The sequence below is a fragment of the Astatotilapia calliptera genome, chromosome 13 (genome assembly GCF_964374335.1).
Source record: "Astatotilapia calliptera chromosome 13, fAstCal68.1, whole genome shotgun sequence".
Classification (NCBI taxonomy): Eukaryota; Metazoa; Chordata; class Actinopteri; order Cichliformes; family Cichlidae; genus Astatotilapia; species Astatotilapia calliptera.
In genome coordinates, this window is record NC_137434.1 from 8,981,094 (window position 1) to 8,996,499 (window position 15,406).

Here is a 15,406-nt window from a genome sequence, read left to right on the forward strand (position 1 = left end):
TCAAGGCTGACAAAAAGGTGCAATATGAGGTTTGCTTTTAGTTCCTGTTTGTTCTCCTAAGGGAAACAACAGACGTGGCTCTTGAACTATTATACCTTGGCATTTGGGGCTGTACTTATTGCCTAAAACGATTACGGGTGGTGATAATTCTTTGAATATGTTAATACAAGTTAGACCTTTCACATTACACAGGCATTGAACCAGCGTGGTGATAAAAATATTCAACAGAGCAGCTTTAAAGTAGATATTTTGATTTGATGCCAGTTTCTATTTTTAACGCTTCATAGTGTTGCGTTGTCAGTGGGAGACAGCCCGGCACGGAAAAGTCAACACTGCTAACGTCATAACAGGTTGACAGAAATCCAAGACAGATGTTTGAATCCCATGCACAGAGGATCTAAACGCTGAGGTTTGGATGGGAATCCATAAGCGCTGTGTTTTTCCAACTTTGCCCCGCCTCTGCCCCGCTCTGTAAAGTACTGCCTTTGCCTGACTAGTGGCTGCACAGAGGGGGTTAGGAAAAAATGAAGCTGAGACGGGTACTCTACATGGCATTTCATTAAAACTTAAGAACCCTGCACAAAAAAGGCTGCTAAATTATATGAAATGCTACAGATTGGCTCATTTACAGGATTTGTCCGGACATAAAGCGCCTTTCTGAGGGGCTTCTTTCAAACATTTAGCAGTCCTGTATACATTCATAACTCCACGTCTATAAAAGCATGAGTTCAAGCACTTTTACTTCAGCATCTTGGCATTTTAACAGATCCATTATTGAGTCTTTAGAGGTTCATGGGACAGGAGCAAGATGCTGCTCGGTTTGCCAGAATATATATCATATAATGCTATAAATAAGTAAGTATGCAGTACATGAAGCAACCTCAGCACAGAGCAACTTACTGTAAAATATATAGTAGTACAATTTTTCCAACTCCTGATCACATTCCTCATTCTGGGCTGGATGTGTTGGCTATGCTGACAGGGTGAGCTGTCCTGCCTCATCACCAGAGGATGAAGTGACTGATATTAGCCTAAGCACACAATGAACGCATGCACGCACACACACACACACACACACACACACACACACACACACACACACACACACACACACACACACACACACACACAGTAGTGAGGGAACAATAACCAGCAGAGCATCCCAAAGCCAGGCCCAGAGAAAAGGGGGCTGCTCTCTCTATATTCAACCCCCACCCCAGCCCATTTAAGCTAAGTCTAGCTGTGTTGGCAGTAATAAAGCCTGAAGATTATACTCAGGAGGGAAGTGAGAAAGGTCCTCATGAATCCCCCGAGGACAGATGTTTTTCTGTAACACGTGCCTCGGCCTCACTGGCTAATAATAATGGAGCGGGGCTGTTGACAGAGAGCGTAGGATTTGCTGAAGAAGCTTCAGACTTTGTTGCTTTCATTTCCTGCCTTCATAGACCCCGAGGTATGCAAAACCATAGTAGAACTTTGGAAATGCGCTGGGAGAGGGGGAATTGAATTAAACAATAGATGAGAGAGCGAGATGAAAAGATCTAATAGAATATTCAGTCGCTCCCTCTCCCTTTGTTACTGTAAGACTCGCAGACACAAGAGTTTCCAGTAGAGACAAACAGCAGCCATAAGGGAAAGTGTGTGCGTTTGTAGAGTATCATACACTAGACAGAGGGACACACCAAGGGGGGGGGGAGGGCAAAGGCAGTCATCTCCACTCCTTGTGCCCATGCCAGTACTTGAGTCCCCAGATCTTCATAGGCAACAAAAACACACACATAGTGCCACCGAGTACAACCGGTTTTGGATGGAATATTCTGGGAGGGGGGTCTGACCCAAGATTAACATCAAAGGCACAAAATATGCCAATGTGCTGTGGGACGTGTGCCTGTTTGGGGGAAGGGCATGTGGGGCTCTTTATCGCTCAGACATAACAAGGAGCTCTTAACCCTCCCCTCCATGAATATGTATGGTGGTATCCAGCACCTCCACACCCCTCTGCCCCGCCATCAGCACCCCAGACAAAGCACTTCAAACGCAGGGCACAAATTGCAGAGGGGGGAGTCCTATCGGCCTCCACCAGACCCCCTCTTTAAACCTTTAATAACTAATCCTCAGGGACCTGAGCTTGAAATAATGATCTGCACTCTGTGGTTGAACGCCACAGTGCAGTTCATTGCAGATCATTTGTTGTTGAGCAGGTACACAATTATAATAGAGAGAGACTCGGAGCACAGTTGCTTATCAAGAAGTAGACAATGGAGGCTTTATAAACTTCAAAGACCCTCGTGATTGTGAATCTGATGATGACTTTGGGTCTTTGCCTCTCAATGACAGCCCACGAAGGCCCCGCACTCCTGTCGTGTTTCCTGGGATAATCACACTGATTGATGCCTGGCAGGGAGGATGTTTGTTGACTGGCAGAATATATGACTACACTCTGCATTCTTTCATGTGACTCTCACCCACGTCACTCGTGTTGTTTCAGCGTGTATATTTTGGGTCAGTGGCCATCTCTTCCTGGCTGACCACTTATCTCATCTGTGTATTCTAGTCTTGTGTGCCAGCTGTACAAACAGCGAGTGTCTGTGAGAGCCTGTGCTGCACTCATGTCTGCGAAAGGGTTTAGCTCCTCTTTCAGGGGCTAGACACTGGCAAGCTTCAAAGATGAGGCACCACTGCAGTTGTCTGCAGCAGAAGCAGCACTCTGCAAAATCACTAGAGGCAGCCACAAAGGCACATGACATTAGACTTTCATGTCAAGAGGAAATCTTCACACTGTGTAAGAAAGAGTGGTGGGAGTTGGCGTTTCATGAGCCAGGTGACATACATGTGTTGATGGCTACGGTCAGCCGGGCTTCCGACGCAATTTGGCACAGGAAGCATGAGGATGAGGGTAAAAGAATCAGCTCGGCCTATAAATGTACACAAATCTCAGGCACGTGTAACTCAAGCTCAGACTATCTAAGGTACACATGGACCCAATAAATTACAAACTATTTCAAGGGTATTTTTGGCTTTGAAAATAGGGCAGCCGCCTGCAAGCAGACAAAACGCTAACACTGCAATCCCTTGATTGTGATTCATCTTTCTGAGCATACAGTGCAATTCAGTATTGGCTCAGCTGTGCGTCCTGATGGTACCGAGCCCACCTGGCCTCAGACAGGTTGTTTTATGAGATCCCGGGAGAATACACGATGAAAGCTTGGGTTGCAAAAACATTCCGATAGCTTCCTCTTAAGAGGAATGAAAAACTAGAGGACCCTGGACAAGCTTTCTGTCACCGACAAAGCCCACAATGGAACAGGAAGGTAGTGAGTTAAGTCTATGGAAAAACTTTCAGAAGGGAGATGAAAACGTGGCAGCCAGAGGTTACGGATGTTCTGCCAGCACGGGGACTTGGTGGTGAGAGCCGTTTTACTCGTGGCCCAGTCAAATCCACATGAAGGGAAACAGCTCCAGAGCTGGACACCGCCTCCAGCCACGAATGTGCTGTCAGATGCATACTCACATCTGACCAAAAAAAAGAAAAAGTCTTTGCACATGTTTTTTTTTTTTTGGTGGTAGAAATATTTTCAGGAAAAAGACAGAATTATGATGAACTATGTTTGGCTACACAAGCATGCACTGCACAACTGGAGACATGCCTCAGTGACTTATTACTATGATCTTAACATCCAGTCCATTAGGTTTAAAGTGTAACACCTTGTTTTGTATAGTATAGTGATGAAGTGTGATGGATATACACTGCGTTTGAAAGTCACAGACTCGTTCCCGGTACAAAAGCTACTCCAGTTTGAGTTCAGTTAGTCATCTGCTCCTTGGCAGAGCTTTCACCGCTCCTCTAAATATTTTTAAACAGGAGATTTTCTTTACTCTAGAAAGCTGTCTTCGCTGCTGCTCGCCTTGAGTCATGCTGACAACGGTCAACCTCACGAGCGCATGCCCCGGCAAATTGCAGGGAATGTTAATATCTCTAAACGACAACCCCTGACTTCGCTTCGTTCTGCCCACACAGCCGGGCGACCTCAGTAATAGGTGGAAACAATCATCTTTTTCTTTCAACAGGACACTATGAATGGGGCCACAGCTGACAACAATGGAGTGTACCTTTTAGATGGTCACCATGGCAACGGCTGCAGACAGAGAGAGAGAGAGCGAGGGAGAGACAGAGTGCAGGTCCACAGCTCTGCGCAGTGTGCCTCCCTACACTAGTGCTCCACTTTTCGTCTCTACGTTACCTCACTATTTAGCCTCTTTATAAAGATGAACTGTTTAATCCCAGAACTATGACCCTGAAGGTTTTAATTGACAAGCTCCTATATGACAAGCCAGATGCTGTACATTTACATAAAGCCTGATGCAGCCAAATTAAGCAGACTCCAACCCAGGCAGCAGCAGCAGCAGCTAGAGAATATCGACAAGGGCGTAGCATGTTCAAGTCTGCTTCTCTGAGGGAACATGTTGATGTGCTAGAGATGCACATTTAGACTGAGCTGTTAGTCATACTTCTTCCAAGCAACACACACCCACATAGAGAAAACCACCCCCATATTACCACATCATATGTCTAAATCTCTAAAAATAATCAAATCGGAAATCAGAAATTTAGTCCAGTCAAATCGAATTCAGCCAGACACAGGAGTTTAAAGCCAAATGGACATACTGCACGTCTATACGGTCTGCAGACAGTCAACAGCACGACAGGCAAAACAAATCCCGTAATAACACACTCATGACAACCTCACACACACACAGTCATGACCGCTGGAATACCTTTTTCTTTGACCATGACCATTGGAATCCAGGTATATCCGCACCAGAAAAGGCTCTGAAGATCAATCACCAGAAACACCCGAGCTGCTAGATCCCTTATTTTAGTCAAGACTGGAGCACAAAAAAGAAAGCCAAAGCACCAGAGAGAGGGAGAGAGAGAGAGGTGTGGGCGCTGCTTAGCGCTCCTCTCAAAAACAGCTACAGCGTGGGGTTTGCCTCCCGACTGCCTGTTTTCCTCCCATCCCTCTCCTCCTCCTTTCCCCCCCCCTCCACACATCCTCCTCCCTCCTCTTCCCCTATTGCTCCCTCTCTCAGCCTCTCTGTTGTGTCAGCCGCCTCCTCATTGCAGCAACCAGGTGGCTGCTGATGCCTCTGTGTGACCAAAACAGTAACCCCCCCCCCCAAAAAAAATCCCCACACCTGCTCACATGTAATGACACAGATTTTTTCTTCTTTTTTCCAGTTTCAAAACCTTATTTCTAACTGTCCTCCATTCCAAAGTGGGTGGTGTACTGCGATTTATCAATATTCTGAAATGCAAATAAATCTATTCCACAAGTAAGAAGTTCAACATTGAATTATTCTGAAAAAGCACCCCCTTATCACTGTGCTGTACAACAGACACTTCAGCAAAGACTGTGTTTCAGTACAACAGGGCAGCAGGTGGTGATCAATGGCTTTTTACAGTAAGGCAATTAGCCTGCTGTGCTAAAAGAGTGGCTCACTGAAAACTTTCAGTATTTGACCGATGTATTAAAAAAAAGCAGAGCACAACTACTTTAAAAGCAACTAAGTAAAAGGCTGACTTCTTTGGAAGTATGTTTTTGGACCAGTAAAGCCAACCTTAATTAGAGTGAGAGCCTTAACTGCTAAAAATCTCAGTGATCATGAGGGCAGCAATGCAAAGACCAAAACGGGCCATCTAAGGTTGAAGGTTAAACTTCCTGTGATCGCGAACACGAGCGCTGTATTAATATCTTCGGAGCTCCAGTCCCCTGGAATCCAATTACACAGAGCACAGGAGAGCATGTTCTAGCTAGATGAACATACCGGCTCTTATATCATCTGTCGCTTAAGTAACCATATGAAAAAAATGACTCTATGAATGAAGTGGCACCTCTGTGATAAAAAAATAAAAAAAACCCTGCAAAATAAACAAGACTCCCATCTGCTAGAGATGCGACAACATGCAAAAACAAGAAAAAAATGTATGCACGTGTGTTATGTAACTGAAGTGACACGTTTTGTTGTACTAAAAAGAAACCGCATCAAATATATGGAATTATTTTGGAATACAATTTCACTCAGAGCTGACAAACTAGGGTATAATGCATTAATAAAGTTTCTTATTTGCTCTACGGAGAATTTAAAAAGTTCTGCTGATGCCCAAGGTGCCAGTCCAGTGTTTCTAGAAACAACAGCGTGGAAAGATTATGACTCCAAAAGTAACTCAGCAGAAATTAGGGACCAAATTTGGTTACTGATCAATCCGTATTCCTATGGCTATGTGCGAGGAACAGTTTTTCATCAGCACTGCCACTGTAAATCCTAATGCAGGCAGCTTATTATGCATGCAGAATGCATTCGCCTACTGCAGTGTAAACTGTGCCACCTTCTGGAAACCAATCATCGTACCACAGTTTCCACGGGGCGTTTTCTCCTCATCAAACAAATGGGCGACATGCCAGGGAGGCAAATGGTATAAATAGTTGCCGGACGTTACTCCGAGCACTCCACCCTTTTTTATTGTAAAGAAAGGGAAATATGTTATAAGTGTATGATCATTAAAACAAAAATAAAATCCAGTAAAAACTAAAAGAACACTACGAGGTTTGCAGTCCACCTACTAACTGCTAAATGCAGCACAAAAACATCCTGTTACTGCTCCTGCTGTAGTGGACCTATTATCATCTTGACTCTTTTAATAATCTCTGTAGGAGCTGCAGGACAATCCTGGTACAATAGGCTTGCCAGGAGCAATTCCTGAGGAGCAAAGCCTATTATCCACGGATGAAAGGTTTCTGCTGTATTTGGCGCAACTATGGATGATCCATGTTTGACTGTCAATTAATAACAAGCCTGTAAATTAGCAGGTTAAGTACTGTTATCATCTGATACGAGCATTTCATAGTAATTTGTCTTATGGGTTCAGACCACAGCCAAACTGGCAAAAATGATTATGTTGCAAAAAAGAAAACATCACACGTGGAGTAAAAAACAGTGAAGACAGGCTGCACAGTTATCTCCGGCTTTATAATTATGGTTGCAAGACACCAGAGACACACATTGCACATACACATAAATGCATGAAAAAACATTTTTTTAAATATGCATTTTGAGACACTCTGTGGACTGGAGGATGATTTCTAGATTTTTATAAACTTGACAGAGAAAACAAATAACTAGGATGCACTCTTAAACTCTTTTAGAGCACAGACAGACTTAATTAACTCTCTCTCGCCGGATAATGACAGGCACTTCACCGGCTTCTATTTTAAAACAGGTTACAAAACAGTGAGAACTTTTTGAACACCAACCCTGTGCAACCTGGCGCACTTCGTTAAAGCGTATTTCACCCATTCCAGATTAACATTACTGTTATGTAGCCACCCTGAACACACAGAACTATATTTTTCCAACAAACAACTTCATTGGCATTTTTTGAGAAATGTTTTAACAATTTACCCAAACATAAAAACCACTTTTCTTTCCCCCTTTTTTGTTTTTTACCCACAACCCACACGGGGCTTAACTTGTTTTCATGTTTCTTTGAGGAATCGATGAAATATTTGTTGACCCCTGGATAACAGCACTTGGAGAGCAGGCTTAGTGCCACTCACATTCAAACAAACAATCATCAAGTGGAATAATGCAGGAGGGTTTATGGTGTGGGAACACAGAGCTTGTGTTGGGTTCAGCAATCATAGGCAACAATAGGCTTCGGGAGTGGTTATGGCTGAATAAGAGGATGACTATTTGTTCATTTCTGAGTGCTTTTTACAAACATCTAGTCTTATGAAAATCATAGAATTTATCCAGTCTCCCCAAAAAAAATGCATATATATTACTGCATATAAGCACTTATTGAATGTCACTGTCTCTGATTGATCTTAGCTGACAGCTAACCTCTGTGAACTTTTATCTGAAACCACCTTCCTTAAAGCTGGAAGCTCAAAATCACTTTTAGACACCAGCATTAGAAGGAACTTGCTGCCATGTGGTTTGCAAGTATTTATTTTAAGGACAACTCAGTGCCAAGCAATGATGTTTTTTACTACTTTGCCTGGCATGCAGTCAGAGAATGCATAAGGTCTGGAAATCTCAATCTGTATTAATGCCCATGTTCTAATCCTGATGTAAGCCACCATGTCACTTCCTCATGTACTGTTGTACCGTTGGCTTGGCAAAATTCAGCAAAATTGCCCTCGCATATGGCTTTGAATTATATAAGTATAAAGAGGAGGGTGATGAATTTTCTAACGTTTTTTTTATGTTTTCTGTGAGACTTTTTCAGTGTAATCATTGGATAACTCATGCAAGTGAGGCTCGCACAAAGAAACACAGGTCAGATGTGGAAATCCACAAGAGGTGTAGTCACACGCTGTCATCCAATTAGAACAAAGTGATCTCTGAGCAACAACTAATCAATTCACTTCGAGACACCTACTCACAAACAGAGCAGCCAGACTGCAATAGAGGGCTAAAATAAGAGTCTTTTGTTGTATAAAACAACTGCTAAAAAAAGGGCCGCTAGCAGGAAGAAAAATTATAAACTCTAATGTAACTTCAGCTAAAAGTGTCTTAGACTAGATGCACAGTCTATTTTTTGCATGTTATTGTGAATGTTTTATTGCTCGCACGGAGGTAAGGTAATATCACTACAGTTAGTTTTTATTATTTGGACAATAAAAAGCCTATAACAGAAGCTGAGTTAATAAACGCTGATCCATATGTTTTAACCTGTCCTACCTGTAGCGACATCGTTCAGCCTCTCGCTTAGATAATAGTCATTAGGGTTGAGGTACGGGAGCTGCTCCATGTACTGTTTAGGAATCAGGTACAGGACTTCCGCCACATGTCCATCCTCGATGATGGACATACGTTTTACCGAGCTCTTGCGTTTTACTCGGACGCGGTTGACACTTTGGCTGCGGCTGGAGCTGCACAGTTTGCTCAGGCTGTTGAGGTTGGGCACAGTAGGCATGGTGCCCTGCTCTCCTTCGACCGTCCCACAGAGAAGGGCGAAGCACTGCAGGTAGACGTCAGCCAGTGTTGGACTCAGACTCGCTCTGAAATACTTTCAGCCTTGGACATCGGGGGTGAGGGGTGTTCACAGAGGCACAGAAGCGAAACAAAGGAAGCTTGAAGGGTAAATTCAAAAGAACGCATCGTTAAACCTTGGCCCGGTTTCAAGAGCCGATGAACCGCCTTTGGTTAGGGTCCCTCCATCCATCACTTTTCAGGTGGCTTTAGGTAGCGTAGAGTAAGACGTAAGGAGACAAGCTTACAGTATGAGTGTCTTCAGCCCAACCAGCTTGGTGCCTTAAGCTGCTTAAGGCTGACGTCGAGCCACGATTATCTTCTGGGTGGGGTTTGATTTGTCTTTACGTTTTAAGTTCAATTACGCTGCTAAATAACAAGGTCCTTTTTTTAATCTTACATTAAGTTAGGTTCACACACAGAAAGAACAAATGGATCATTGTAGAGCATTACACTGACCCAAAGCATTCTTTCAAGGTTGGATTGCCTTGGGAGTCTGCCAGTCCCTTACAAGGTCAACAACCAGCAAGGTCGTTCCAGCAGGCAAAAACGCACAAATTCACTGTTCCTCATCAGCAGGATCAATAACATCTAAAGATCCTGTGAATACATTAGTGTTAAACTTGAAATGCAGACAAGTTATCCCTCCATTACCATTGAAATTGACGGCTACATCAATAGGATTTTGCTAAGTTGCAACGCAGTAAGAACACATGTTCTGGGTTTGAGTTAAATTTGCTTCTGCAAAGACTTGCACAATGTCATTCATTCTTGGCTCATTTCCTCCAGCCAAGAATCCATTCACATTCCTTGGAAATCTAAGTTTTTCATGAGGTAAAATCCACTGACAATAACCCACTAATGCTTTAAACCAACTGAAAATATGATAGTTTTGTTGACACAGAGTTGCTAGGAAATTGCTACGTAGTCACCAAACATATTTCAACATAATATCAACTAAGTGCAATAAAACAGAAAACTCCCTCCTGACATCTTAATTCTATCAAGCAGATAAGAGTAAATGAAACATGTCACGAAAGAATTAAACCAGAGTAGCGCACACTTGATGAAAAGCATAGCAGACAGTGACAAAGCACAAAATTTCCTTTTAGTCTGGAGATGCCCGGCTTGGCCTGCACTTCAAATTTAATGAATTTCCTCTTTGTCTGAGAGGGTGCACAGACAGGATATCTGGAGGTAGACTGGCTGCGTATAGTGCTATTACCATCAGGTACTTATCTAATTTTACTTCCTCTGGAGTCTTCTTGCAACCACACCTTCACTCAGGCAGTTAGACTTTCATTACAAGCAAAAATAAAAGTGTGACAGTGAAAGAACATGTACAGTCTTACACCCACACACGAGGACACATGTACCTGAGAGTAGCTGAGGACATAGTACTCTGCTGCAATGTGGCACTGCCCTCCAATCGTCATCCAGTCTGTGGTATGTTTGCCACAACTACCCACACACTCACAACTCAACACGCTTAGAAAAACAAGACTGCTGTCCCTGCGCAGCTGAAAATCAGTAGAGCACATAAAATGCATCACACACATTCGCACAGCCTCTGCTGTTTCTCCATCCTTATCAACGCATAACAAACACCCCCCCTCTCTTACCATCTAGTCCGAAACAGGAGGTGATTTTTTGGGCGTAGTTGCAGAGCCCATCGTAGCCAGGCTGCTGCCTCACTGTATTCCTCTCCCCCATCTCTACACACTCCCACACACACCGTCCCGTCCGGCAGTGCTTTCACTCCTTCCACTGCTCATCAATTATTCAGGCTTTTGCCAGGACACATGCATGCGCGCGCACGCCGACCCTCGGAATTCGCACGTACAGTACATAAACACACAAACACACTGGGAGAGAGAAAAGTGCTGAGGCAGAGGGTCGTGCCGTTGCAGCGTGAGCAGCCCTCTCCGATGGTCGGATGAGAAGGAGACATCAGATTGGGTTACTGCAGAACGGAGCCGTGCCTCCTTTTTCATCCACCACTGATCATCAAGATAACACTGCACTGAGACAGGTACGCTGTGCAGGATGTGCAAACTGGTCAAGGAAAGGGCGGGGCAAAGCAGGAAGTGGAGGAAAATCACAGATGCACTAAGGTTTATGAGGCACACTTTCTTTGTTCATAGTAACTTGAAGTCCTGCATAATGAAATTACTTTCAGGACAAATTAAGTTACCTATAATTTTTCAGGCCCACAAAATTCTTGTGACTTTCATTAGTGCACATGCACATAAACAGCATGTAATAAAACGTACAACTGAGTTTGCAAGTTACAAAAATACTTTGGAAAACAGGACGGCATTTCTTCACAGTGATAGTGATGAAAGAACAAAAACATTACCTCAGGCATGGGCGAAACTTCCCTTAACACCATGCCTTTGCTAGGAAAATGGGGGAAAAGTGCGGTGATTTATTGAAACATGTGTACGCATATATGGAAATAAAGTAAATGAGAAAAACAAAGAATTGGTACAATTTTAAAGAGCTTGAAATATGATCTCCTTTGTTCTCACACAGCCTGAACTCACTTACACTACAAAAAATAATTTTGTTACATAAGTAGACTGTAAAATGTTATATTTAATGGAATCTGGTCAAATTAAATTTACTTGATTGGTTTATACCAGGCACATTTTCCTCAATGATTAATTTTATTTGATTGATTGATTTAAATAAAAAAGCTTTGATTTTGATTTCAGTTGCATTTTACTCAAAATTATTGCTACATGTTTACTGAAGGCAAAGAATACTTTTTTTAGGAAGCATTCTTCTAATTTATTTAAGTAATCTTCAGGATTACGTGACTGGAGGCCAGTCCATGACTGATAGTGTTCCACTGTGTTTCTATCCAGGTACGCTTTTACTGCATTGGCACTTTGTTTATGATGGATCAGACAGTTTCCATGGTATGGTGGATCAAAATCAAAATGTTATTTTTCTGCTTTCATAATTCCATCAAATTTTGACAAAATCCCCAACACCACTGGCTGGAATGTAGCCCCAAACATGATATAACCTCCCCTGTGTTTTAGAGACTCGTTGCTGTACCTCACTCCCAACATCTGTACATATGATGTAACAATGATTTGAACCAAAAATGTTCAAATTTGACCTGTTGCCACTAATTTCCAGTGCAGCTTTTGCATATTTGGCACACCTCAGGCTTTTCTCCCTGTTTCCCTTTCTTTAAAATGGCTTTTTGGCCGTGACAATTCAACTGAGATCATTTCTGTTGAGGCAGCAGATTAATCAGCTGAAGGGCCAGATGTATGTCTCTGGTCCTGCGTCAGCTTTTTGCTGGATTTTTTCTGATACTCTTCATCGGTCGTAGATAGCTTTGTAGGCCTACCATTTCTTCTTTTATGCTCCATTTGTCCAGCTGCCTCAAATTTTTTTTACGGAAACAATACTTTTTTTCAGCTAATATCATTCGCTGTAGCATTTTTCATAGATTCAGCAAGTTTTCTGTTATGTGTAGAAACAACATTGAATCTTTGCCATAAGTTAAGTGCATCTTTTATGCCTGGATGATTCACAGGTCAGTGTTAATAACTGCTTTATATTCTAGGGTCAATACAAAGCGTCTTGAGGTGACTGTTGCTGTGATTTGGCGCTATATAAATAAAACTGAACTGAAATGAATTGAATTAAAGTTTTAAGAGGTTTAATAAAAAAATTTTTTTAAAAACACATTTGTCTGAAAATGTTCAGGTACAAGGACTGAGTGAAAACACACTCAGTGTCTAAAGAAAAACTTTCTTTGGACATTGGTTTCCTGAGAAAGTCTGGAGAACTATTACTCAAGACCACTTTGAAAAAGTGAGAGGACAGTCTGGCTCCTTAGAAGCAAAATATGAAGAAATGAGGGGTGGCCAAAACGTTTCCACAGTTAAATACATCCATAACTTTTTCACAAATCCCGCTAACATACTAACTAAAACGATCATTTAATCTGCTTGGTGGGTGTAATTAGACATTTAATTACATCCAACTGAAAAATTCTTTAGGAAAAAAGCACATATGAAGGATATTTTCAACACAATTTAAAGCTCTACAAAGCAGGAAACCACATATAAAATGCCAGCCTATACGACACCCGGGGTGTAGCTGAAAACATCATAGCCCCACATATTAAAGCTCAATAGTCCAACATGTTGTAAAGTAGCAAAGAACTGACAGCAAATATCCAGCACAAAAAAGTGATTATGCTAAGTAGCATAGCTGCTAGTTCGTTTCTTTTTTTACTTGATTTTTCCAATAATGTACTGTCGGTGGAGAAATTTGATATGCTCATCTCTCAAATACCACCACAATGTGACCTTGAACAATGCACTTAAGCCCCATTTGCTCTGGCTGAACTGCTCAATGGCCATTAATAGCAGACGCACACAGAGCAGCTCATAGGTACGACTGACCAGGATAATGGTTTTATGAAAAATAAATAAAAATTGAGTTAAGAGATTCTAGACAAAAGCAAAAGAGAGGACAGGAAATACGATGAGACTCAAAAGCCCAGAGAGAGCAGCACGCCCGCGAGGGTTAAGGTGGGGTGACTAATGGAAGGGCATCGCTACTACTGAGGTAAAAGCCGATGGCCTTGTGCTGATAACGGGGTGGGCGACTTCAAGGCTGAGAGCACAATAATAGCTTATACTCTCTGGACCACTGAAGGAGAGGCCCGTGACCATAAAGGGACACTGGCAGGAGAAAGTGTAGTAATTTGTGATGATTTTAAACTTCCTTTTTGCTCTTGGATGAAAATCAATCACCAAACGTGCTTCAGTTCTTTCCTGTATACAGTGAAATATTGATAATGACACCACTAGAGGTCTAAAACATGAACCGGGCAGACCATTAGACACTTCGTACTGACATCTCGAACATAAATCTCGAAGGAGAGTGGTCATTAGTTTAAATTACACACAATAGGGAACTGCAAGCAGCTGTTACAGTATTGCAGATTAGATTTTTAAAAATACTGTTAAAATTACTCTATATATATTGTGTCATAAGACATGAAAAGTAACAAATTCTCACAACTGAGAAACTGGAAATTTTTAGCTTTTTGCTTGAAAAGTGACTTTGCTGAAAGCGTTTAGCAAAATAGTTGCAAATAGTTTTCTGAAAAATTAGATAACACTTAAAATATGGCAAAAAAATCTGTGGAAATATATTCTGATAGGCCTCAAGATATTGAAACATACGTGCAGATTCTCTACAAAGTAAAGAAAAAGAACGCAATCATATTATGATAGCTAACCATACCAATAATGGCATGTCACGTGATTTGATACAAACTTGTTACAAAGTAAAGAAATTTGTGGTTTGTCGGTGTTTTGTTTTTTTTTGCTGTGATAAGACTTCTTGGCAATAATTCTATTTAGTTTTCCTTAAATGTTGCCACATTTGTAAGAAAAATGCATTTGGGCAGCACCCATTAAAAATTTGCCAAACAGATGTCTGCCATTGACTCTTGTTTGGTATCGTTTATTGGATTGGATGATTGAAGTCTGAAGAAACAAGACAAACCCACCATTTAACAATTTATTCATCTAACAAACAGAGCCCTCTGCAGCATGTTGAGGAACCATGCAGAGCCACAACAGCCTGGCATCACCTCCTCATGGCTGGTCACACAGTCCTGTGGGATGGTGTCTTATTTTTCAACCGGCTTTTGTCACAAGTCAGCCAGTGTGGTTGTGTTGGTCACTCTGACATGAACAGCACGCCTATGCTGATCAAACAAGTGTTCAGTGGCCACTTCATTTTCAACTCCCAAATTCTGGTCGTGGTCTCTTATAAACCCCGCTTTGTGTGATGTGCATTATAATCTTGGAGGATAGAGTTCTCTAGAAATATGGTATTGTCCACTGGTTGCAGAATCTCGTCATCACCATCATACAGTACTTGGCCTTCCATTTGGAAATGGTACCAGGGCTCACCTGCTGCAACTTAGCTTTGCAGATGACGCAAGCCCTAACCAGATCTATCAAACATGGCCTGTTTGGAGCAGACAACAACTGACCGCTCTACCAGGGTCCAAGCTCGCATGTGCAAGAGTCAAAAGGAGAATAAGCTGTTTGCCACTGACAAAGTGGCAAATTTTACATCAACTCTGCTGTTTCAACCCACAAATGCATTTTCCTTATAAATTGGAAGCATTTAAGGAGAAATAAACAGGCTTTCCAGGGGTATCAGGATTTTTTGCCAAGAAAGATTGTTACAACAAAAGAATAATCGTGTGTATTGTTTTATACTATCAAACATGTAATGTCAGATGACTTGATGTGACATATTGATGAAAAAGCTCTTGTTTGTGCCTGATTTATCCACATATTAGTAACCTCATGTT

The 15,406-nt window shown here is 42.0% G+C and overlaps 1 protein-coding gene across 18 annotated transcripts in view; it reads right to left on the bottom strand.

Annotated features, from left to right (window-relative positions):
- ablim1a (actin binding LIM protein 1a) overlaps positions 1 to 15,406 on the bottom strand; it is a 41,288-nt gene that overhangs the window by 24,545 nt on the left and 1,337 nt on the right. For 13 of the 18 annotated variants that reach the window (XR_013901058.1, XR_013901056.1, XR_013901057.1 and 10 more), the window contains exon 1: positions 4,777 to 5,063. The exons of 1 other annotated variant lie outside the window; for it this stretch is intronic. Coding sequence is in view for 14 of the 17 variants with exons in the window: in XM_080288062.1 (XP_080144188.1) it covers positions 4,777 to 5,053 (277 nt within the window). In the remaining 3 variants the exon portion in view is untranslated. Of the gene's footprint in view, positions 1 to 4,776; positions 5,064 to 8,745; positions 9,117 to 10,658; positions 10,889 to 15,406 lie in introns of those variants that run through there. 4 more of the 18 variants (XM_026190460.2, XM_080288064.1, XM_080288059.1 and 1 more) reach the window with 4 other exon arrangements.